Source organism: Pelophylax lessonae (genome assembly GCF_965119305.1).
Source record: "Pelophylax lessonae genome assembly, chromosome: 5".
In the NCBI taxonomy this organism is placed as follows: Eukaryota; Metazoa; Chordata; class Amphibia; order Anura; family Ranidae; genus Pelophylax; species Pelophylax lessonae.
This window is the reverse complement of record NC_138772.1, coordinates 321,722,412-321,745,673: the sequence shown is the minus strand read 5'-3', so window position 1 is coordinate 321,745,673 and position 23,262 is coordinate 321,722,412. Positions and strand designations below refer to the sequence as shown.

Sequence of the window (23,262 nt, the reverse complement as noted above, 5' to 3'; positions counted from 1 at the left end):
AGTCTGGGCTCTGGCTGGGTCACTCAAGGACATTCACAGAGTTGTCCTGTAGCCACTCCTTGGTTATATTGGCTGTGTGTTTAGGGTCGTTGTCCTGTGGGAAGATGAACCTTCGCCCCAGTCTGAGGTCCAGAGCGCTCTGGAGCAGGTTTTTTTATCAAAGGATGTCTCTGTACATTGCTGCATTCATCTTTCCTTTGATCCTGACTAGTCTCCCAGTTCCCGCCGCTGAAAAACAACCCCACAGCATGATGCTGCCACCACCATGCTTCACTGTAGGGATGGTACTGGCCAGGTGAACAGCAGTGCTTAGTTTTCTCCAGATGTGACATTTGCTAATCAGGCCAGAGTTCAATCTTTGTTTTATCAGACCAGAGAATTTTGTTTCTCATGGTCAGAGTCCTTCAGGGCCTTTTGGCAAACTCTAGCCAGGCTGTCAATTGCCTTTTACTAAGGAGTGGCTTCTGTCTGGCCACTCTACCATACAGGCCTGATTAGTTCTCCTCTCCACAGAGAAATGCTGGAGCTCCGTCTGAGTGACCATCGGGTTCTTGGTCACCTCCTTGACTAAGGCCATTCTCTCCGACTATGGCCCTTCTCCCCGATTGCTCAGTTTGGCCAGGCGACCTGCTCTAGGAAGAGTTCTGGTGGTTCCAAACTTCTTTCATTTACAGATGATGGAGGCCATTGTGCGCAGAAATGTTTCTGTACCCTTCCTTAGATCTGTGCCTCAGTACAATCCTGTCTGAGGTCTACAGACAGTTCCTTGGACTTCATGGCTTGGTTTGTGCTCTGACATGCACTGTTAACTGTGGGACCTTATATAGACAGGTGTGTGCCTTTCCATATCATGTCCAATCAACTGAATTTACCACAGGTGGACTCCAATTAGGTTGTAGGAACACTTCAGAGGAAACAGGATGCACCTGAGCTCAATTTTGAGCGTCATGGCAAAGGCTGTGAGTACTTTGTTTTTTGTTTTTAATACATTTGCGAAGATTTCTTACAAACTACTTTTACATTGTCATTAAGGGGTATGGTTTGTAGAATTTTGAGGAAAATAATGAATTTAAACCATTTTGGAATAGTTGTAACATGACAAAATGTGGGAAAAGTGAAGCGCTGTGAATACATTCCAGATGCACTTTATCTCGACTGCTGAATATAGGAAAAAAACATTTATTAAAGTTTAAAAAAAAAAAAAAAAGGAGAAAAATTTCTGCCTGGAGTTTAGCTTTAATGTAAAAAATTTTATTAGGAAGTGTTAATGTTTTAGAAACATTGTTTTTATGTTTAATTAATAATCCTTTACGTACTCCGGAGCAGACATACTTACCAAAAAACAGAAATAAATCATTGGATAACAGAAAATGTTTTAATTCTGTGTTTTAGGATGAAATACAATACAAAATAAGTCCTTCTATTCAAGCCGCATTTCTTTGCATAAAGAATGAGATCAAGTTGAAAAAATAATCTAATTTCAAAATGTGAGCTTTATCCGTTGAATCCCCTAATACATTTAAATCTGGTAATAGGGGCTAATGTTATGCATTTGGTCTTTGGTACATAATCAGCTTCTACACGCTTCTTTTCCCTGCACTCCTTAGGTACAGAGTATCTCTGCTGCTCCTCAGTGACTTCCAATGACTGTGACGGCTGGGTTCCGCTGTAGATCTGCTCAGGCAGTGTTAGGTGCCCGGTCAGTGTAACAGTCTGTCCTTTAAAACTTCTCAGGAAAGGTATCCATTTCCTGCTTGATTCGTTTCTCTATCAGCAGCAATAGCTGGCTGTCAGCTGTTGGAATGCTGATGCTAACAAACACTTGCTTTTTAGTCTTCTTTGCTGCAAATAAAAAAAAAAAAAAAAAAAAATGATTACTTTCCCTTTCTTATTTATTTTGTTCCATCTTGTAAATAGAAAAAAAAATAAAAAAAAATATATATATATATATATATATATATATATATATATATACACATACACACGACACATACATACATATATATATATATATATATATATATATATATATATATATATATATATATACACACACATACACTCTTTATTTATTGATAGATATATATAAACACACTGCATTACCAGCACAGCGCAGAGAGACTAGCAGGAGCGCCATGTATTTCACATAAAGGAAGCAATACAAAGAACAGGAGACTTTTTTTTTCATACAAGCACATGGTACAGCAGGCACAGATCAGGAATATGAAATGTTGGGGTAACAAACACTTTAAAGTGGTTGTAACCCCCCAAAAAAAAAAAAAAAAGATCCTGATCCTTTAACGCAGTATACACAGCAGAGTGCTTGTGCTGTGTCATTTGTCCCTCTGAATGTTTTAAAAGACCTGGTTGATCCTGCCTGTTCCTTTGTCCCCCTATGTAAACTGACCACAGTAATCATGGCTGCTGATCCAGGATACCGTGGTCAGTTTACGTGACTGTCATCCTGCTGCTCTCCTCTCCCTCCCTGTCAGTTCAGTCTGTGTCAGCCATCTCCTCCCCTTTTACGGCTATAGCTGTAATATTGCTAGTGATGAAACATGTAATCCCCTCTCTTACATGAAGATATAAAAAAGCGCTGCGCACACTATTGGCGCTATATAAATCCTGTATAATAATAATGTGCAGTACCTGTAGTTTTTAAAAATTATTCCGCAAAATACTTTCCTTACAGCGCCGCTGGGTGCTCACATGACCTCCCACCGCTCTCCTCCCAGCTGACGTCAGCGGAAAACACAGACCTTCCCACTGTAGTGCTCAGATAGGTCACATGAGCGCCCAGCAGCGCTGTAAAATAAGATATTTTGCAAAATCATTTTTAAAAACTACAGATATTGCACATTAAATCTTTACGTAAGAGAGGGGATTACATGTTTTATCACTAGTGACTTTACAACCACTTTAACTCCCCTTTCACACTATAAGTGCTACATTAATGCCCTGGCTGGCAACTCGCTTTAACATATCTTCCTTATTTTTTTTTTTAACTGCATGCTCAGCATGTGCACTATGGTGCACAGCAGTATGGGTGTGTTCTCGACCATGATAACAATGCATTGGAGTGTATCCATTCAAAACGAATGGCAACACACTGCACCAAGATATGCACGCTGCCATAACGCACCAGTGTCAAGAGATTTCTTGAAAACCTGTCCTGAGGAATATATATTAGTTGCTGACCTTCTGAAAAGGCTTCTTGCCTGGCTGCCACACTTCTGACAATTCACTCACGTTGAACAGGTATTTGAGGGGTTCAGACATTGATCTGAATCAAATTAGCTGCTTTCTTGAATTATGGCATTAAATTAGGGTAGCCAGCAATATTGCCAAATAAGTAGTATTTTCAGGAAGAGGGGTCAGCAATGCAAATTTGAGGGTTCAAACAAAGGTACCAGTTTACTGCTTTGTACATGAATGAAGGCAGGCATAATTTTGGATCATGCAATTTGTAGGTCTTAGTATATATGAGTCATAATCCTGGGGAATTCAAACTGAGTGATGAAAAAAATGCAAATGCAGAGGTTACTGATGCTATGCAGAGATGTAGGCAGTTGAAACGCAATTTTCCTGTAGGCAACCTCGACTTATGTCCAGGTATGTGTGAGGTTTACATTAGACCCCTCAAATCTACAGTTTATGTACATGAAAAGTCCATCTAGAAAAGCTATATTTTACATAGACTTGCACATGTTGATGCATATTTTTATGCCCCAAACCATGTTTTTGTCTTCCGAGTTACTGAATTTGAAAAAAAAAAAAAAAAAAATTGAAAGGTCCATTTACACAATTGTGCTGTGTTAATGTGCGTTGTGTTAAAGGCAGCTAATTCATTTAAATAAACTATATTAAATCCAAGCGCCAACGAATAAGCTATCTATAAGGCCCCTTTCACACAGGCGGACCGTTCAGATCCGATTCCCCCATAGAGATCTATGGGGCTGTGACAGCTGTGCGGAGAACAGCTGTCATTCTCCTGCTCAGGGGGGGATCGGCAGATCGCTCCCCCGCTGAGAAAAGCGGAGTCCGTTTGACGGACACAGTGTGGGAAAGGAGCCTAAGGCCCCTTTCACACAGGCCTGTCCGTTTTTTTTGCGGATCTGAACGGTCCCCCCATGCATCTCTATGGGGGATCGGATGTCAGCGGAGACATGTCCGCTGACATCCGATCCGTCAAATTCTGGACGGATGGAAACCCTATTTTCCATCCGTCCAGCGGATCGGATGAGAACGGACAGACGGTCCGTTCCCATCTGATTTCCCCCATAGAGATGCATAGGGAACTGACAACTGTGTCTCCGCACACAGCGCGTAAACACAGCTGTCCTCCTGCTGCTCAGCGGGGTATTGGCGGCTCGATCCCCCGCTGAGAAAAACAGAATCCGTCCGACAGACGGATAGTGTGAAAGGGGCCTAAGTGTGTAATACCCTGCTGCTGATCCAAATACTCATGTGAAAAACACAGGTGTCAACAATAGAATAGAATAAATGCAATTAAAAAACATATAATACCAAAATAAATAAATAAATGTGGTTATCAAGAATATAGACTATAACAAGTATACATGGCGGATTGTTTTGTTTTTTGGACACTTGTATATAATTTTGATAACCAGATTGATTGTGGTTCTTTTTTTGGTATATGTATTTTGAATGCATTTATTCTGTCACTATCTGATATGGTATGGTGTTGAATGGTGCCTACCATCCCTTGCATATAGACAAAAAATGTGAAAAACCCTCTTGGGAGTGGGACTATAGCGGCACAGGCTCAAAAAACCATAGTACAGAAAAAAAAAAAAAAAATCTTTATTCGTACAAAAATCAATGAAATGTAATTGTTTTCATTGACTTGTGTACTAATAAAGCTTTTTTCATATTTTTATTTCTGTACTATGTTTTTTTGACCCTGTGCCGCTATAGTCCCACTCCCAAGAGGGTTTTTCACATTTTTTGTCTTTATCCTGTCACTAAGGTGATACCTAGCGCTAAACCTCTTTTTTTAATTTTAATGGTTTTAAATAGGCTGCTTACTGCACCATAAAACATACTGTGCATGCAGCAATTTTTGCAGAGCACTGCACCTTAAGCCCATCAGAAAGGTGCGTTGAGCTGGCATTCAAAAAATGACAAAGCATCACACATGTAGCACATGTTTTTCAATAAAACTCACATTGCTGCGGCCCAATAGTGTAAATGGGCCCTAAAATAATAGTGTTTCCATGGTGCAGGTAAGAGACAAGCTACAAATCCCACAATCCCCATGACACATATTTTTGTATACTGTATGACCATTTATTCCTGGGGGTCTGAAAACACTCATTACAGTCTCAGAAATGTAGCATGGAGTATTATTAGAACATATAGAGCATATGGAGAGGACCAACTTACATTCGGTTTCCATTGGTGGATACTTTGGCCTATGGTGGATATGGCTTCACTCGATAGGGTTAAGGGGCAATTTTTATGGGAATTGGTTTCAGTTTTGTATCAATCTTTTGTGTGGTATACGATATGTATTGTTATGGTTTATATGTATATTATTATTATTCTTCATTTTTTAGATCACACCTCTTTACCAATATCACTCCTTAAGAAGCTAACCCCGTAAAACATGTAGGGTTTAAGTCAAGAAATTAGTAATTTACTGATTGGGGGCCCTCGGTTTGTGAGGATACCCTGCTCAGTACCCAATTTCATAATGTAAAAGTGTGATATTTTGTATTGCTGTGCCCTATGTTGGGCTTTCTTCTTGAATGTTTAAGTATAAGGCTATACACAGCAGGGAACTTTTTTAAAATTTTATTTGTTGTAATAACTTTTTAAACAAATTTTGATTCAGTGCATTACTGTCTATATCATACCATGAAAGTCATAAGTGCCTCAACCCCATGTTTTGCTCTATAGGGTGATAATATAGGACGGAGGAACACGTTTGTAATTTTAAGTACATAGGTAGCACATATTCTATGACAGTGATGGCGAACCTATGGCACGAGTGCCACAGCTGGCACACAGAGCCCTCTCTGTGGGCACACGAGAGCCGCCGCCACTGCCCGCACTGTGACAAGGGGAGAAGCAAACAGGGGCTGTCCGTGTATTTTTCCTGCTCGCCCCCCTTCTTCTGTCAAGCAGCATGGGACAGGGAGAAAGCAGTTCTTGCAGAGATCGCTGGCCACTTTGATTCCTCCTGCCTCCCTAATAGCTGAAGCCAGGGACCAATAAGGAGCCAGGACAAGTGCACCACGGGACATGTAGTCCCGGAAAACGATGGCTCCTTTTTAATCAATTAAAGAAAAACTACAGCCCCAGCATGCCCGTAAAATAAGAGGAGGGACAGCCTGCAGCCCGGGAAAAAAAAGGGCTGAAAGAGAAGAGAGAGCAAGGGTGAGAGAAGAGTGGAGACAAGAGTGAGAGGAGGCTCAGGTCGTTCAGGAGGGAGAGAGAGCACAAGCCACAACAGCTCCTGGAGTTGAACCAGCCAGAGAGGAGCAAAAGGACAGTGCTGAGAGGACACTATCAAGAGTGAGGGGGTAATCAAAGGCACCAACAAAAGGAGAAGCTGCTGCCAGGCACACTAACACTGGATGCCAGAACCGGGTGAGTGCTGAATTGACTACAATCCCTCTTGGAGTGTGAGATGATCACCTGCGTGACTGAGTGTCTGCAGCTAAATTGCAGTGTTGGCACTTTGAAAAAAATAAGTTGGTTTTGTGATGAAGTTTGGGCACTCTGGTTCAAAAAGGTTCACCATCACTGTTCTATAATATTATTGGAACATGCTTTGCACTGTAACACAATTATGTAAACAAGCTCTCCATCAATACTTTAATGCCAGGCAAAAACAAACAGAACATAGAAAGCTTAATGGTAAACAAGAAATGCTAACAAAATGCAGATACTGAAAAGCACTGTGAATGAGCTTTAAATCAAACCTGGAGGTCAAGTTAAAAATCATAAATGTATTTCCGCAGCAGGTAGAGAGATGACATTAAATGTTACCATGTGCCTTTAGTGCTGGAATCGCCTACTCTGGGGCTGCCAATCCCGGGTAGTAGTACAGAGGAAGCCTTGTCTGCATGTCTGGAAGTGCCCGCTCGTGGCTTGCCAGAGCAGGTCCTCTTGGAACCTCCAATGGAGGCCCTGAAGGGCTTTGATCCCTTGTCTTGAGACCCTGAGGGACGAAAAAGCCTCTTATGAGCCGAGAAGAAGGGCCCACATCAACAACAGGGCTCCTTGCCCATGGTAGACTGCGGAAGAAGAGTACTCTTCCCCCCCGGGAGACCCTTAATGAGGTCATCCAAGGAAGCTCCAAACAGGCGATCCCCTACGAGGGGGAGATCAGATAAGGCATTCTTAGAAGTCTGGTCAGCAGACCAGCATTTCACCCAGATAATACGCCGAAGGACAACTGCTGATACAGACAGCGTAGAATCAAAGGAGCCGCATCCAAAGAGGCATCACAGTTAAACTGTAGCCCCTGAACCAACTGATCTGCCAGCTCCGCAAAGGCAGGGGGAAGTGGTTTCCCCTCCAGGTCCCGGCGTAAAAGTTTACCCCACCTGGTCAGAATTTGTGACACCAGAGCAATAGTAAAAATTGGCATAGGTGCTGAACCAGCCACAGTGAACATATGGCAGGCCAGAGCCTCTTCTCTCTTATCAGCCGGATCTTTAAAGGACTTCTTACCCAGAATTAAGGTAGCTTTATTTAACCTGGAAACCGGCGAGTCCACGACAGGTGGGACCGTCCACGTTTTAAGCAGGGAATCCTCATAAGGACACCGCATAGCAAAACACTTAGGGACCACAGAGTGCTTTTTGGACAACCCCACCATTTTGTGACAATGTTGTCAAGGTAAGGGGAAAAGGGAACACCCTTGCTGCTTTGGAGGGCCTGTTGGTGCCAAAAAGGGACCAGCGCCTCCGACAAAGAATCAGCCACATCCTCCATTTTTAAAGCTTCACACACTGACACAATCCGTGCATCCACCAGCGCCCTTTTATGCGCACTAGAGGAGCCATCCTCACTATCGGAGTACTCAGGGTGCGTGGACATAGACCCAATAGGGTGTCTTGCGTCTGTGGCAGCTGAAACTGATGAGACAGGGGTCGCCCTCAGAGCCCCTCCATTGAGGCTTGCATAATTGGAAATAGAACCCTTAAAAAGGGGGGCGCGGACACGCAGGCAAGGTAACCTGATGGTCCCGCAGCGCTAAAAAAGGCAGGTGCCCTACACAATAATGTCTGTCGTCAAAAAATAAACCGCCCCCACAGCACAAACCCTTCCTAGGGAGGTGCCAAGCTGGCCGCGGCCTAAATTTTTGTGGATGCCAAGCCGCTGGGCTTGAGCCGACAACCTAGGGGCAGCGGAGGGGAGGGCGGATGCCCAAATGGAGGGTAGCGGGGCGGATTACTTACTGGGGCCGCCCCATATAGCTCCCCAGCGACCACTGAAATTTTAGAGGGGCTGAGGAAAAGGAGGGGAACCCAAGGGTCTCACCATCCGGGAGGGGCCCACGTCCACCCCAAAACCCTCCAAGGGAAGAAGGGGGACAGCTACTTACCATACCAGGAATAGGGTGGGCACTGCTTCTGACAGACCACCGCTCCTTTGGAATGGGGGGCTGTCGGCCAGAAGGAACATTGCGATTCAGGCCGAGGCCAGGTCGTATGTGCCCTCGCGAGATGTTTAACTCGTAGGCCAGCCCCCGTCCAGTGAGGCTATGTCACGGCCTGCACGCACTCACTGGCCAGACTGGGGGGACACTTTGCATCTAGATTATCCAGTCCGGCAGTTGATTGTAGATTCTCACAGGAACAAAATAACAAAGATAGGAAAAAGTTCAATTTAAAAGGAAAAAATTGCCAGAACCAGAGATCCCAGAAGGAACTAGGTCCTTACTCCTGACTAGGCAGAACAAAAACGGAGTGCCTATGGCTGAGAGTGGGATAATACCACCTGGGACTGCCCCATAGGCGTAGTCAAGCTCTTTCCTGCCTAGTGTCCTACTCCTGTAGGGGGCAGTATAACCCAATGGTCAAGAAGAAAAGGAGCTGTGCCCGTCAATGAACGAAAGAGAAACTTCATTTTCAACACCTACAAAGTGCACCAGGATGTGAGGCTCTGGCAATGAAAATAAAAGACAATAAGGGTCAGTGTTGATAGGCTATTGTTTTAGCTATTGCTTCAGATAGATTTTTTACCCTTTACAAGTCTATAGGACTGCAAAAGAAGGTAACTCCACCTGCAATTAATGTTAAATGATCTCATGAGCATCTCAAACTGATGCCAAAAGTTGGCTGCATTTACCCATGTAAGTCTGTTGACCTTCTTTCATATTAATCAGCCAGCACATCCAAGATAAGTTCTTGCAGAATTTGGGATTGGTTGCACAATAAACAAAGTTGCAACCATCACAGATTTGTAACTGATTTGCCATACATAAATCAAATCACAGCCTTCAAAAAATACAAGGCTGAGGGGTCATTGGCAGCATTCAAGCATTACAAAGAGTGTAATAAGAAATGTAAAGATGAAATCAAGGCGGCTAAAATAGAACACGAGAGACATATAGCGGAAGAGAGTAAAAAGAACCCCAAAAAATTATTTAAGTATATAAAAACAGTAAGAAAGTGAGGCCAGAACACATTGGCCCCATAAAAGACAACAAGGGAGATTTGGCACAGAGGACAGGGAAAAGGCGGTAGTGTTAAATAATTTCTTCTCTTCAGTCATCACAAAAGAATTGGGGGGCTACACTAACCCAGCTTGTAAGGCCAAACTAAACACGCCTCAGGAAGTTCCGCCATGGCTAACAGAAGATAGACTAATGGCACTTTTCCACTGCAAGTACCGGCTCGGCTCTACTCGGCCCGGTTTGCTTTTCCACTGCTGGTACCGCATGGTACGGTACGGTATTGTTTGCTTTTCCACTAAAGTAGTACTAAAGTTAAGTGGGTGGGATAACAACGATTCTCTGACCAATCAGTGGCTAGTAGTGACTGCATGCAAAGGATTGTGGGATATGGTACCGGGTATGGTACCTCTTGGAACCACAATCAAGGTGGTACTGTTTTTGAGAGCCGTACCGTTCGGTTCCATGCAGTGGAAAAGCGCCGCCGTACCATACCGAACTGAACCGTTCCTACACCGTACCATGCGGTACCAGCAGTGGAAAAGCACAAAAGCGAGCAGAACTGTTCGGTTCCATGCAGTGGAAAAGCGCCATTAGAACTAAACTAGAGAAACTTAACATAAATAAATCACCGGATGGCTTGCACTCGAGGGTTCTTAAAGAGCTCAGCCAGGTGATTGCCAGACCATTATTCTTGATCTTTAAGGGTAGTTTACAGACAGGTATGGTGCCAGCTGATTGGAAAAAAGCCAACGTGGTACCAATATTTAAAAAAGGGCCGAGATATATCCCGGGTAACTATAGGCCGGTCAGCCTAACATCAGTAGTCTGCAAGATTTTGGAGGGGATGTTAAGGGACCACATACAAGACTTTAGTAATGAAAATGGTATTATTAGTAGTAATCAGCATGGATTCATGAAAAATCGTTCTTGCCAAACCAATCTATTAACCTTCTATGATGAAGTGAGCTGCCACCTAGATAAAGGAAGGCCTGTGGATGTGGTGTATCTGGACTTTGCAAAGGCCTTCAACACCGTTCCCCACAAACGCTTATTGTTCAAATTAAGGAAGGTAGGTATGGACCATAAGGTGAGTACCTGGATAGAGAACTGGCTCCAGGGGAGAGTACAGAGGGTGGTGATTAATGGGGAGTACTCGGATTGGTCGGGTGTGGAAAGTGGGGTCCCCCAGGGTTCTGTCCTGGGGCCAATCCTGTTTAATTGATTCATAAATGATCTAGAGGAGGGGATATCTAGTAAAATCTCAGTATTTGCAGATGATACTAAACTAAGCATGCCAATATCTTCTATGCAGGATGTGGAAACCTTACAAGCGGACCTGAACAAAATAATGGGGTGGGCAACTACATGGCAGATGAGGTTTAATGTTGAAAAATGTAAAGTAATGCACTTGGGTGCCAGAAACCAGAAAGCAAGCAACCCACTGGGGGGGAACCTCTGGGTGAGTCTAGGATGGAAAAGGACCTGGGGGTAGTGGTAGACAACAGGCTTGGCAGTGGCATGCAATGTCAAGCCGCTGCAAGCAAAGCCAACAGAATACTGGGATGCATAAAAAAGGGGATTCACTCCAGAAATAAAGAGATTATTCTCCCTCTCTACAAGACTCTGGTCCGGCCACATCTGGAGTATGCTGTCCAGTTCTGGAACTGGAAAGAGTCCAGAGAAGGGCAACAAAAATAATTAGGGGAATGGAGGACATCAGCTATGAGGAAAGGCTACAAGCACTGAACTTATTCTCTCTGGAGAAGAGATGATTAAGGGGGGATATGATATCAATGTACAAATACTTTACTGGCGACCCTAGCATAAGGAACAAACTATTCAGAGAAAGGGAATACAATAAGACACGGGGCCACTCACTAAAACTAGAGGAAAGGAGGTTAACCTTAAAGTACGTAGGCGGTTCTTCACTGTCAGAGCAGTAAGGATGTGGAATTCTCTTCCACAAACAGTCGTATCAGCAGGGAGCATCGATAGTTTCAAAAAAATATTAGATGGGCACCTTAAAGACCACACTGTACAGGGGTATACAATGTACGGTTAACAGCAAACACACACATATCAGATAGGTTGAACTGGATGGACTGATGTATTTTTTCAACCTCACTATGTAACGTGTAAAGTCAGTCTAAATGTACATATTTGTCCAAAAATAGCTGATTTACAGGGAGATTCTGCCCTTCATGCTCAATGGAAACAAAGTATGTGTGTGTGATCCTAACTTTCTGGTGTGGGCCGACAAAACTGCCACTGCTGCACTAGAATCCCAGAAGTGTTGTCAAAACTGTCAGATTACAGAACTATCTCCACCAAATTCTGTCCTTTTCCAGATACATACATTGATTCCAGTTACACCAATTCTGTCCTTTTCCAGATACTTACATTGATTCCGGTTACATCAATTCTGTCCTTTTCCAGATACTTACATTGATTCCGGTTACATCAATTCTGACCTTTTCCAGATACCGTATTTATCGGCGTATAACACGCACCCCAATATTTGGAGAGAAATTTCAGGAAAAAAGCTTAAATTTAACATAAACAGCTTTGAACTCAGAACATTTTTTTTTTTTTTCAAAATCAAAATGATATCTCACCAGTGCCCATGAATGCATCCTCATCAGCAGTGTCCATAAATGCAGCCCATCAGCAGTGTCCATAAATGCAGCCCATCAGCAGTGTCCATAAATGCAGCCCATCAGCAGTGTCCATATATCCAGCCTCAATATATGCAGCCCATCAGCAGTGTCCATACATGCAAAGCCCACCAAGTGTCCATACATGCAAAGCCCACCAAGTGTCCATACATGCAAAGCCCACCAAGTGTCCATACATGCAAAGCCCACCAAGTGTCCATACATGCAAAGCCCACCAAGTGCCCATACATGCAAAGCCCACCAAGTGCCCATACATGCAAAGCCCACCAAGTGCCCATACATGCAAAGCCCACCAAGTGTCCATACATGCAAAGCCCACCAAGTGTCCATACATGCAAAGCCCACCAAGTGTCCATACATGCAAAGCCCACCAAGTGTCCACACATGCAGCCCACCAAGTGTCCATACATGCAAAGCCCACCAAGTGTCCATATAAGCAGCCTCGCAAGCGCAATGTCCAAATATGCAGCATCGCAAGCGCCATTGGAACTGACCTCATTTGTTTTCAAAAAGACCGGGAAGCAGCGCTGAGAGCAGAAGGGGCGGGGCGAGCCGAGAAGGAAGGACGAGCTGTCATAAGAGCAGAAGGGGGCGGGCCGAGCCGAGGAGAAGGGATTACGAGCGAGCGCAGTCATCGGAAGTCCCGCCTCCTCTGCCGAGACGTGTGACGTCTGTCATAGGCGGGACTTCCGATGACTGCGCTCGCTCGTTCTCTCTTCTCCTAGGCTCGGCCCACCCCCTTCTGCTCTTATGACAGCTCGTCCTTCCTTCTCCTCGGCCCGCCCCTTCTGCTCTCGGCAATGCTTCCTGGCCGTTTTTTTTTTTTTAATATCGGCGTATAACACGCACTGCTGCTTTTTCCTCCATTTTTAGGAGGAAAAAGTGCGTGTTATACGCCGATAAATACGGTACTTACATTGATTCCGATTACATCAATTCTGTCCTTTTCCAGATACTTACATTGATTCCGGTTACATCAATTCTGTCCTTTTCCAGGTACTTACATTGATTCCGGTTACATCAATTCTGTCCTTTTCCAGATACTTACTTTGATTCCGGTTACATCAATTCTGTCCTTTTCCAGATACTTACATTGATTTTGGTTACATCAATTCTGTCCTTTTCCAGATACTTACATTGATTCCGGTTAAATCAATTCTGTCCTTTTCCAGATACTTACTTTGATTCCGGTTACATCAATTCTGTCCTTTTCCAGATACTTACATTGATTTTGGTTACATCAATTCTGTCCTTTTCCAGATACTTACATTGATTCCGGTTAAATCAATTCTGTCCTTTTCCAGATACTTACTTTGATTCCGGTTACATCAATTCTGTCCTTTTCCAGATACATACATTGATTTTGGTTACATCAATTCTGTCCTTTTCCAGATACTTATATTGATTCCGGTTACATCAATTCTGTTCTTTTCCAGATACTTACATTGATTCCGGTTACATCAATTCTGTTCTTTTCCAGATACTTACTTTGATTCCGGTTACATAAAAGCAATGTTGCTTGACTTGGATGATGTAGTCCTGGGGGTCTGTCTACATCAATAAGAAATAACAGAGGACCCCCTGCTGATTTTTTCTACCAGCAGCTGCCTTGAAAGAATTTCACAAGCCTGGTATTGATGTCACAAGAAGTAATAAAAGATGTTTCTCGCTATAGCAACAAGGTAAAAGCAAAAAATAGCTGCTGGGACTTCAAGATGAGGAGAGCGATGTTTGGGGTAAATCAGGTAAAGGCTCTATGTAGCTGGTGGACAAAGAAAAACCAAGTTGTAATTAAATAAAGTAACATACATACCTAACCGCTGTGCGAAAGAACTTGAAGTAGGATCAGACTTGTCTCCAAGTATCGAAGTAGACAATGGTACTGAGTCCTAGAGGAAAAAAAAATAAAATCAAGGAAATTTTTTTTTTCCCGCATATTGATCAAATGGCTAATCTGTAAAATAGTCATATCCATTTTAAAGAGGAGCTTTACTAAAGGCCCCTTTTACACGGGGGGGGGGGGGGGGGGTCCGCCAGCGGATCTGCATGTTCATCAGGGGATCTCTCCGCTGATCCCCGCTGAGAAGGCGGATGACAGGTCAGTGTCCACTCCGCTGATGTAGAGCAGACACAGACACAGCCCGCTGTCCTTTATGGGCTGGCGGGTGGAAACAGACGGGCCTGTACGTTTTCATCTGACTGTCATCCGATCTGCCAAATGGATGGGGAACAGATCCCCTATCCATCTGTTTTTAGCGGCCAGGATCAAATCGGATTTTGGTGGGTGGCTAAAATGGACATCCGCCACTCCATGGAGAGCAATGGATGGTCCGATCGGGTCCACCTGAAAAACTGTCAAAAAATAGCCAAGCTACTAACATTGGGGTCAGTCAGCAATAGCATTCTCCATATTTTTCTGAGAATTACTTTCCTTTAAAGCACAATAGGGCAAATCATTCAATTCATCCTTCACAAACAATAGATAACTGGTCTCTTACTAGCAAAGCATAAATCCGTAGCAGGATTTTTTATTTTTTCTCAAATAAAGTTTTATTAAAAAAGGATCATGCCAGCAGTACAGAATCTATAACAAATAAACCACAATAGAATATAATGTTTTGGAGTCATAAATGCATCTCAGCAGTAAACAACAGTCAACTTGTAAATAACATAAAATATAAAATTAAGAAAGATTGCAGAGTAAATTATATACACTACCATTCAAAAGTTGGGGGTCACCCAGACAATTTCATTTTTTCCATGAAAACTCACACTTTTATTCATCAAATGAGTTGCAAATAGAATAGAAAATATAGTCAAGACATTGATGAGGTTAGAAATAATGATTTTTATTTGAAATAGTCATTTTGTCCTTCAAACTTTGCTTTCATCAAATAACTTTCCATTTGCAGCAATTACAGCCTTGCAGACCTTTGGCATTCTAGCTGTCAATTTGTTGGGGTAATCTGAAGAAATGTCACCCCACGCTTCCTGAAGCACCTAACATAAGTTATATTGGCTTGATGGGCACTTCTTACGTACCATACGGTCAAGCTGCTCCCACAACAGCTCATTAGGGTTGAGATCTGGTGACAGCACTGGCCACTCCATTAAATACAGAATACCAACTTACTGCTTCTTCCCTAAATAGTTCTTACATAGTTTGGAGGTGTGCTTTGGGTCATTGTCCTGTTGTAGGAAGAAATTGGCTACAGTCAAGCGCTGTCCACAGGGTATGGCATGGCGTTGCAAAATGGAGTGATAGCCTTCCTTATTCAAAATCCCTTTTACCTTGTACAAATCTCCTACTTTACTAGTACCAAAGCAGCCCCAGACCATCACATTACCTCCACCATGCTTGAAAGATGACGTCAGGCACTCCTCCAGCATCTGTTCACTTGTTCTGTATCTCACAAATGTTCTTCTGTGTGATCCAAACACCTTAAACTTAGATTCATCTGTCCATAACACTTTTTTCCAATCTTCCTCTGTCTAATGTCTGTGTTCTTTTGCCCATCTTAATCTTTTCCTTTTATTGGTCAGTCTCAGACATGGCTTTTTCTTTGCCACTTTGCCTAGAAGGCCAGCATCCCGGAGTCACCTCTTCACAGTGGACGTTGAGACTGGTGTTTTGCGGGTGCCATTTAATGAAGCAGCCAGTTGGAGGACCTGCGAGGCGTCTATTTCTCAAACTAGAGACTCTAATGTACTTGTCCTCTTGCTTAGTTGTGCACCGGGGGCCTCCCACTTCTCTTTCTATTCTGGTTAGAACCCCGTTTGTATACACATACACACACACACACCATTGCCCAAGAATCCTACCATAATAGGAACATTATCATCCCCTGCCAATTATGGGCCGATCCATAATAAGGTCAACAGGAGCCAGGCCAGGTGTGTCCAACCAGGGAGTCCATAGCTTATCAAATTTTCCAAAAGCTACCCCTATGCTGAAAGATATATTTTTCTAGTCGGAAGGAATCTCTCATTTGGGCTATTCATTCCTTTAAAGTGTGTGTGTGTCGGGGGGAGGTCAAGCGCCAAAGTAGTAACTTGCGAGCCTGAAACTATGCCCTTGCTACGGCCTGTTTAGGAACATCATCCATCGGCAGATCCCACAGAGTCCCCAATAGGCATGGTTTTGGTTCCTCAGGTAGTTGGATTTTTCATTACCTTGCTTTTTTATATTTGAGCATTTTTCAATAAAACATTCATTTATTTATGTGTTGGTATTATTTCTTGGGAATTTTGCCATTTTTTACCCCGGTTACTTAGATATGGCGCTTTTGGACAACTGTCTCCTCTTTTTGTTGTCCTAATTTTTTCTTTATGCCTTTTGCCATATGAGTACCACTCTTCTGCAATTTTGCAAGTAGTTGAGTGAGTGGGTTCTACAGGACTGTTAGACAGTCCTAGCTACTATTGAGCTTTCCACTTTGATTGTTTTCTTGGACCTGAAACACCTGGCTAATGGCAGTGAGAACACCTTTCCAATATCTGTGCAACCCCACATAAGATGGATCAAGTCTCCCCGGTCCCTGCTGCATCTGGTACACATGGGAGTTTCCCTCCTGCCCATGTGGAACATCCTCACTGGTGTGTAGTAAACCCGCAGGAGCAGATACAGCTGGGAGAGGCATTGAGCCACAGTCAGGGAGCATTATTTGACTGCTAAGAGAGCCTCTTCCCATTGCTCCTTTGTTATTTTCCCATTTAGATATCACACTAATGGGATGGTCCAATAAGAAAACGTTCAGCATAGAGTAACATTGAGATATGAATCCTTTATAGGAGTCCACCTCAGACATGTAATTGAATATCGAGGCGGGTGATTGTATCCATGTATCAGGCCCTCCTTGTGCTTTTACTGCATGGTGAAGTTGCATATAGTAGAAAAGCATTGAGTCAGGGAGTCTAAACCGTTCTTGTAAATCCAGAAAAGAGCACAGCCCCCCCCCATTAGTGAAAATATGGCGCAGATGAGTAACCCTGAAGAGTGTCCATTTTACATCATATCTTAACCAGTTCTGGGTAGTATGCATTACTCCAGAGAGGGCTAAATCTCGCGAACCCCGTAATCTGTTGAAACTGACTAACATTGTTCAAAGTTTTTTGCATTAGGGAGTATGTGCGGACCAACTTATTCGACTTGCAGAAGGCTAGCCCATCTAATCCACGTTCAATCCTTTCCACACCCACTGTATGTATAAGTAGTCTAGTGGAATGGTCCCCATCTCTCTCATATATCCCATTAGTGGAGTGCATGGAGTGTGCTATATGCCCCCCTCAACCCCAAATGATTTGGACCAGTGCACAAAGCAAGGTCCATAAAGACATGGATAAACTCGATAGAACACCTTTGGGATGAATTAGAGTGGAGACTGCGAGTCAGGCTCTCTCATCCAACATCAGTGCCTGACCTCACAAATGTGCTTCTGGAAGAATTGTCAAACATTCCCATAGACACACTCCTAAACCTTGTGGACAGCCTTCCCAGAAGAGTTGAAGCTGTTATAGCTGCAAAGGGTGGGCCAACTCAATATTGAACCCTAAGAACTAAGACTGGGATGCCATTAAAGTTCATGTGTGTGTAAAGGCAGACGCCCTTTTGGTAATATAGTGTATGTCAAGCACAGGGCCTGTGGGCCGAATCCATGCAGGAGGGGTTGAACTCTGCACATGCAGGGTACCCCTGAACTCAGAGACTGAAGGATACGCCAAGGTTAACAAATTTGGTACCCTGTACCACCAGTTTAATGTTGTTCTATTGTATTTCAGAACAGGTGTGCATCAGTCTCAAAATGGTGTGTCCCTGGGATTGGAAAAAAAGAGTAATCATCTCTGTCTCTCTCAATCTTCTGCTTAGATTTCTTCTTCTTTTCCATTTTGCCTTCTGCTATTTTCTATCATTTAAGCTTTGCTATAAGTTACACCCTGAGCCCCCAGTTTTCTCACATCATGAGGATTTAATTTCTGTTGGCAAGAACTGTACAGATGAGATGGATCTACAAAAGTTGTTGCATTTCCCGTACAAATGTATCCACAGCTTTAACATTATCCTGAACAAGCAGGCAGACATCTTTTGTTACGGAAAAGAGACTCCTTAACATGTAAGCTAGGCTGACATCCAAACATATACCTTTAAACCCAAATTGACAACAGCAGCTCCATTACTTGTGTCCTGACAGATTCTACTACGAAGTCATCTCCGCAAAGCAAAAATATCCATTATGGTGACAGGCTTTAAAAAGAACCGTCACCCTCTTCATCTACTTTTACTAATCTCCCCACCCTCTCCTTTCATAGAAATGCTAATCATTTTTTTTTTTTTTTTTTTGGAAGTAGCTTTTTTTATTTTTTTACTTTGTACAAGCCCCTCACTTTTGAGATTCTCACCTTAAATCAGGGATCCTCAAACTTCGGCCCTCCGGCTGTTGCGGAACTACACGTCCCATGAGGCATTGTAAAACTCTGACATTCACAAACATGACTAGGCATGATGGGAATTGTAGTTCCTAAACAACTGGAGGGCCATAGTTTGAAGACCCCTGCCTTAAATGATGTACACCCTGCTCCTCGCAAGCCTCCGCAGATACATACGTCTTGCATCCCAAGAGGCTTGACGGGAATTTAGAACACAGTGCACACGCAACGCCTCGTCAGGGGGCCGGCTTCAAGAAACCGAAAGAGACAGCATGCTCCAGATACTGTACCTTCAGCAAAGAAGACGATGGTGCGGGACCTGGTGTGCGGCGATAAAGCAAAAAAAAAAAATCAACACTGGATTTGCTGGGCATGCATTTTAAATTACCATACCACAGCAAAAAAAAGGAGGTAAGAGGAGTTTAAAAAAGAAACGTATGCAAAGTGGTAAAGTTTCTCTTGAAACAACTGAAATAAATATAGAGTCTGTCGCTGCGGAGATCTCTTCTTGAAAATACTGTGACTGAAACCTATTCAAAGCAAAGAAAGCCAAGAAGCTAGCAATGGCAGCCTCCACCTTTTTCTCAGCACAGGTTTCTAATTCTAATCCTAACAATGAAGTCTCTTTTTTTTTTTGCTACGCGATGCTAGTTTTAGCACAATCCACTAGATGGAGCCAACCACCATATTAAAAGCTGCAAAGTTGGTGGCTAAAAAGGTAAAGTCAGAACTAAAGTAAGTAAAAGAACGAAATGCAGTAATGGAAAAAGTATGCCAGTTATTTGAAAATGTGATGGACAATATAAAGCAACTGGCTTTACAAGGGGATTTAATGAACAGTTTGTTTGGCCCAGTGCTGTCACATAGGGGTTTATTAACTAAAGTTGGAGAGTGCAAAATTAGTCTCATACTTATACTAGTGATGGCAATGATCAGCGACTTCTAGTGGGACTGTGATAGTATGGCAGGCAATCTGTCACTGACCTCAATAGTTACACTAATACAGCATTCAGTGCTAATACTATACACTGTCACTGATGACACTGGCTGGGAAGGGGTTAACATCTAGGGTGATCAAGGGGGTTTTACATGTGCCTAACTATGTGTAATGTGTGTATAATGTGGTGTTTTTACTAAGCAATCTTGCTGTTTTATCCATACTTTGCAGGATTATTAAAACAGTAAGATCACCTGTCACTGTTTGGAGTTCCCTTCCCTGGATGACAGAGCCAATCAGTGGGTGCCAGCAGTCAATCATTGGCCAGCAGCCGATGTTTTGCTTGCGCTGTAACTAATCACAGCACAGCTGGAGTGGCGGGCATGGGTGTGCCCCCCCCCCCCCCCACCTTCCCCCACCTTTAAGTGCTGAGTCAAATATCAGATACGTGATCCAGCAGAGTGAGCCTGCTTTTCCCTCTCATACTTCTAAAGAACATCTGCCTTTAGAATAGTTTTAAATCCATTCCTTCTCCTGCCCAGGACTACATGTCCCATGAGGCATTGCTCTTCACACATTCCCAAGTTCTCAGGCACTTACTGACATGTATGGAGGGTGTACTGAGCTGCACTATATTTCATGATATGTAAACAAATAATGCATTCTGTATGCAGGCCAATTACATGGCTGACCAACTAATCAATAATAAAAATAATTGACAACTATTTTTATAATTATTTATGTTGATTAGTAGTTTGTGATGCATTACTGTGTTCTGCGTAAAAATGTAATGTGTGCTGTTTATTGTCAGCGCACACCATGGCGGTACAGTGGTGAGAAGGGAGCCAATAGGATGTAAGGCACATGCATACCGCCCAACCGTCCCAGATTCACTATTCCGGGATTTGATGTAAGTATGAGTCTCAGAGCGGCACTTGGATCTGGGGGACTTGTCCAACAGGATTGCACAAGCCGCGGGCACCAGTAAGAGCTGCCTAAGGCTTGTGCTTGCTGTGTGTCAACATATCTCTATTTGGCAAACGGCATCTCTCACGGACGGCTACCTCTCACACAGGTGCAGAGTGGCTGAACCCGCCTCCTCCCTGGCTGTGATGCTTTTGTCGTGGCATACCTATCTCGCATTTTCTGGATACCTTATTGGCCTTTACAAGATACCTTGCTGGATATGCAGGATGCCTTGACTGGCATTTAGAATGGTTATCTTAAACAAAATGTCTTTTGAGTTAATCTCATTTTACTTTGATTTCTTTACATGTGTCACTGAGCTTGCAAAGGCTAAGAATATATCAGATGACCGAAACAGTGGAAATTCCCTATCTCTCAGAATATCAACTCTGTCTGGACAGCTGACCACAAAGCCAATAATATCTTCTAAAAAGCCCCTTTGGAACTTTTATTGAACGTCACCAAGAAATTTCCCTTATGACAGAGAATCACGGTCTTGGGTCTGTTTTTTCTTTTCAGCCTGCTTGTTGAGTCCTTTTTATCTAGATTGACATAATGCTTACTATAATTAGTTGTTAACTTTGATTGGATAAAAGATGTTAATAACAACCCATTTCTTGTACGTCAGATTGTAATGACAAACCCATTTTGGAGTATATTTAAACTCCAGCAATGTTGTAATAAATCAGGTCACTATGATTCAGCCATCTTGAGTCTTGTCTGATCTCATTATATATATAGCTATATATTGTCTGATTTGGTATCACTGACTAACAGATATTTTGTACCTGAGGAAAAATTCCACAACACTTTCCTGTACACAGAGAGGAGGAGGAGGAGGAAGGAGGGACAGGGCTCTGCATATGCCGTGCTTATCTGAGGTCTGTGATGAACATTTGGGTTGTATTGATATGTGGCACTGATTGGCAGCACTAATGAGCACGATTGTTGACACTGATAGGCGGCACCAAAGAGCAGTCACCGATTGGCAGCACTGATGAGCAGGAACTTATTGACAGCACTGGTTGGCACTGACTGACAGCACTGATAGGCAGCAGTGACTGACAACACTGATGAGCACTGGTTGGCACTGATAGGCAGCAGTGACTGACAGCACTGATGAGCACTGGTTGGAACTGATGGGCAACACTGATATGCAGAACTAATTGACAGTACTGATGAGGAGGCACTGATAGGCAGAACCAGTTGACAGCACTGATGAGGAGCGATAGGCAGAACCGGTTGACAGCACTGATAGAACCAACTGACAGCACTGATGAGGAGGCACTGATAGGCAGAACCGACTGACAGCACTGATGAGGAGGCACTGATAGGCAGGACCGACTGACAGCACTGATGAGGAGGCACTGATAGGCAGGACCGACTGACAGCACTGATGAGGAGGCACTGATAGGCAGAACCAGTTGACAGCACTGATGAGGAGCGATAGGCAGAACCGGTTGACAGCACTGATAGAACCAACTGATAGCACTGATAGGTAGAACCGACTGACAGCACTGATGAGGAGGCACTGATAGCCAGAACCGACAGACAGCACTAAGGAGGAGGCACTGATAGGAAGAACTGACTGACAGCACTGAGAAGGAGGCACTGATAGGCAGAACTGGTTGACAGCACTGATGAGGAGGCACAGACAGGCAGCACTAATCATCAGTGCAGATGTCCCCTTTCACACTAGCTGGTTACCGGCTCTCTTCTCTCCTCACGCTGTGACAGTGTGAGGAAAGGAATGGCGATAACCCTTAAGTGTGTTTACATGATGATAAGCTGTGATTGGACACAGCCGATCACATGGTAAAGAGCCTACATCATTGGCTTTTTACCCCGATCGGTGATGCGCTGTGTCCGTAGGACCACTGATCACAACGTCGCGCACATCTAAGGTTAGAATGGAAGGCGTCACGTAACATTCTCCCAGAACTAAAGCGGTCCTGCCCGGCCATCACAAGTACAAGGAAGCCTGGGTTTTGTTTATTCACATTCATTGAGCCCCTCCAAACTCTGTAAAGAGTTTGGCTTTGCACGCCTTAGGTCACTTATTCCCTCATTGGGAAGTTCAGAGGTTGTGAGGTATGCACATGGGGTGTGAGGTATGCACATGATGCACATGGGGTGTGAGGTATGCACATGGGGTGTGAGGTATGCACACGGGGTGTGAATGAGGCCCTAGCCCTGATCATTGTAGGAGGGGGCCCCCATTCATTGACTGCAAGTCATTACACCAATAATACAAGTAATAAGAGGAGAGCCCAGTAATAATGAAGACTCACAAATCTGCTGCACATGGCCACCGCCAGGTTCCTCAGGCAGGGGGAGAAGCCGACCCACACCAGAAAGCATTCCTGCAGGCTCATGACATGGAAGTGCACCGGTCTGTCACAGATCTTGTCGCTGAAGTTGTGTATGGAGATGGGACGAGGATTACACTCCTCCATGATTTCCGCACACCCACCTGGCCGCGCTTCTCTACACGTCATCTGTCGCTGAGACACGGGACGCCATATTGGATGTGGGCGAGCCTCAGCATGGGGAGGCTGCGTTCTCCCAAAACAAGCATGGCCGCCTGAGAAGTAAACATGCATGTG

At 43.7% G+C, this 23,262-nt stretch overlaps 1 protein-coding gene across 1 annotated transcript; it reads right to left on the bottom strand.

Moving 5' to 3' along the window:
- Nucleotides 1-1,356: 1,356 nt before the first annotated feature.
- Nucleotides 1,357-23,259, bottom strand: PSMG4 (proteasome assembly chaperone 4; the record flags this gene model as incomplete). The annotated part of the gene is made up of 3 exons (XM_082258077.1): nucleotides 1,357-1,842; nucleotides 14,144-14,219; nucleotides 22,948-23,259. 3 exons carry the CDS (start codon nucleotides 23,257-23,259, stop codon nucleotides 1,721-1,723), a joined length of 510 nt encoding a protein of 169 aa, XP_082114203.1. The 3' UTR covers nucleotides 1,357-1,720.
- Between the last annotated feature and the right edge of the window lie 3 nt (nucleotides 23,260-23,262).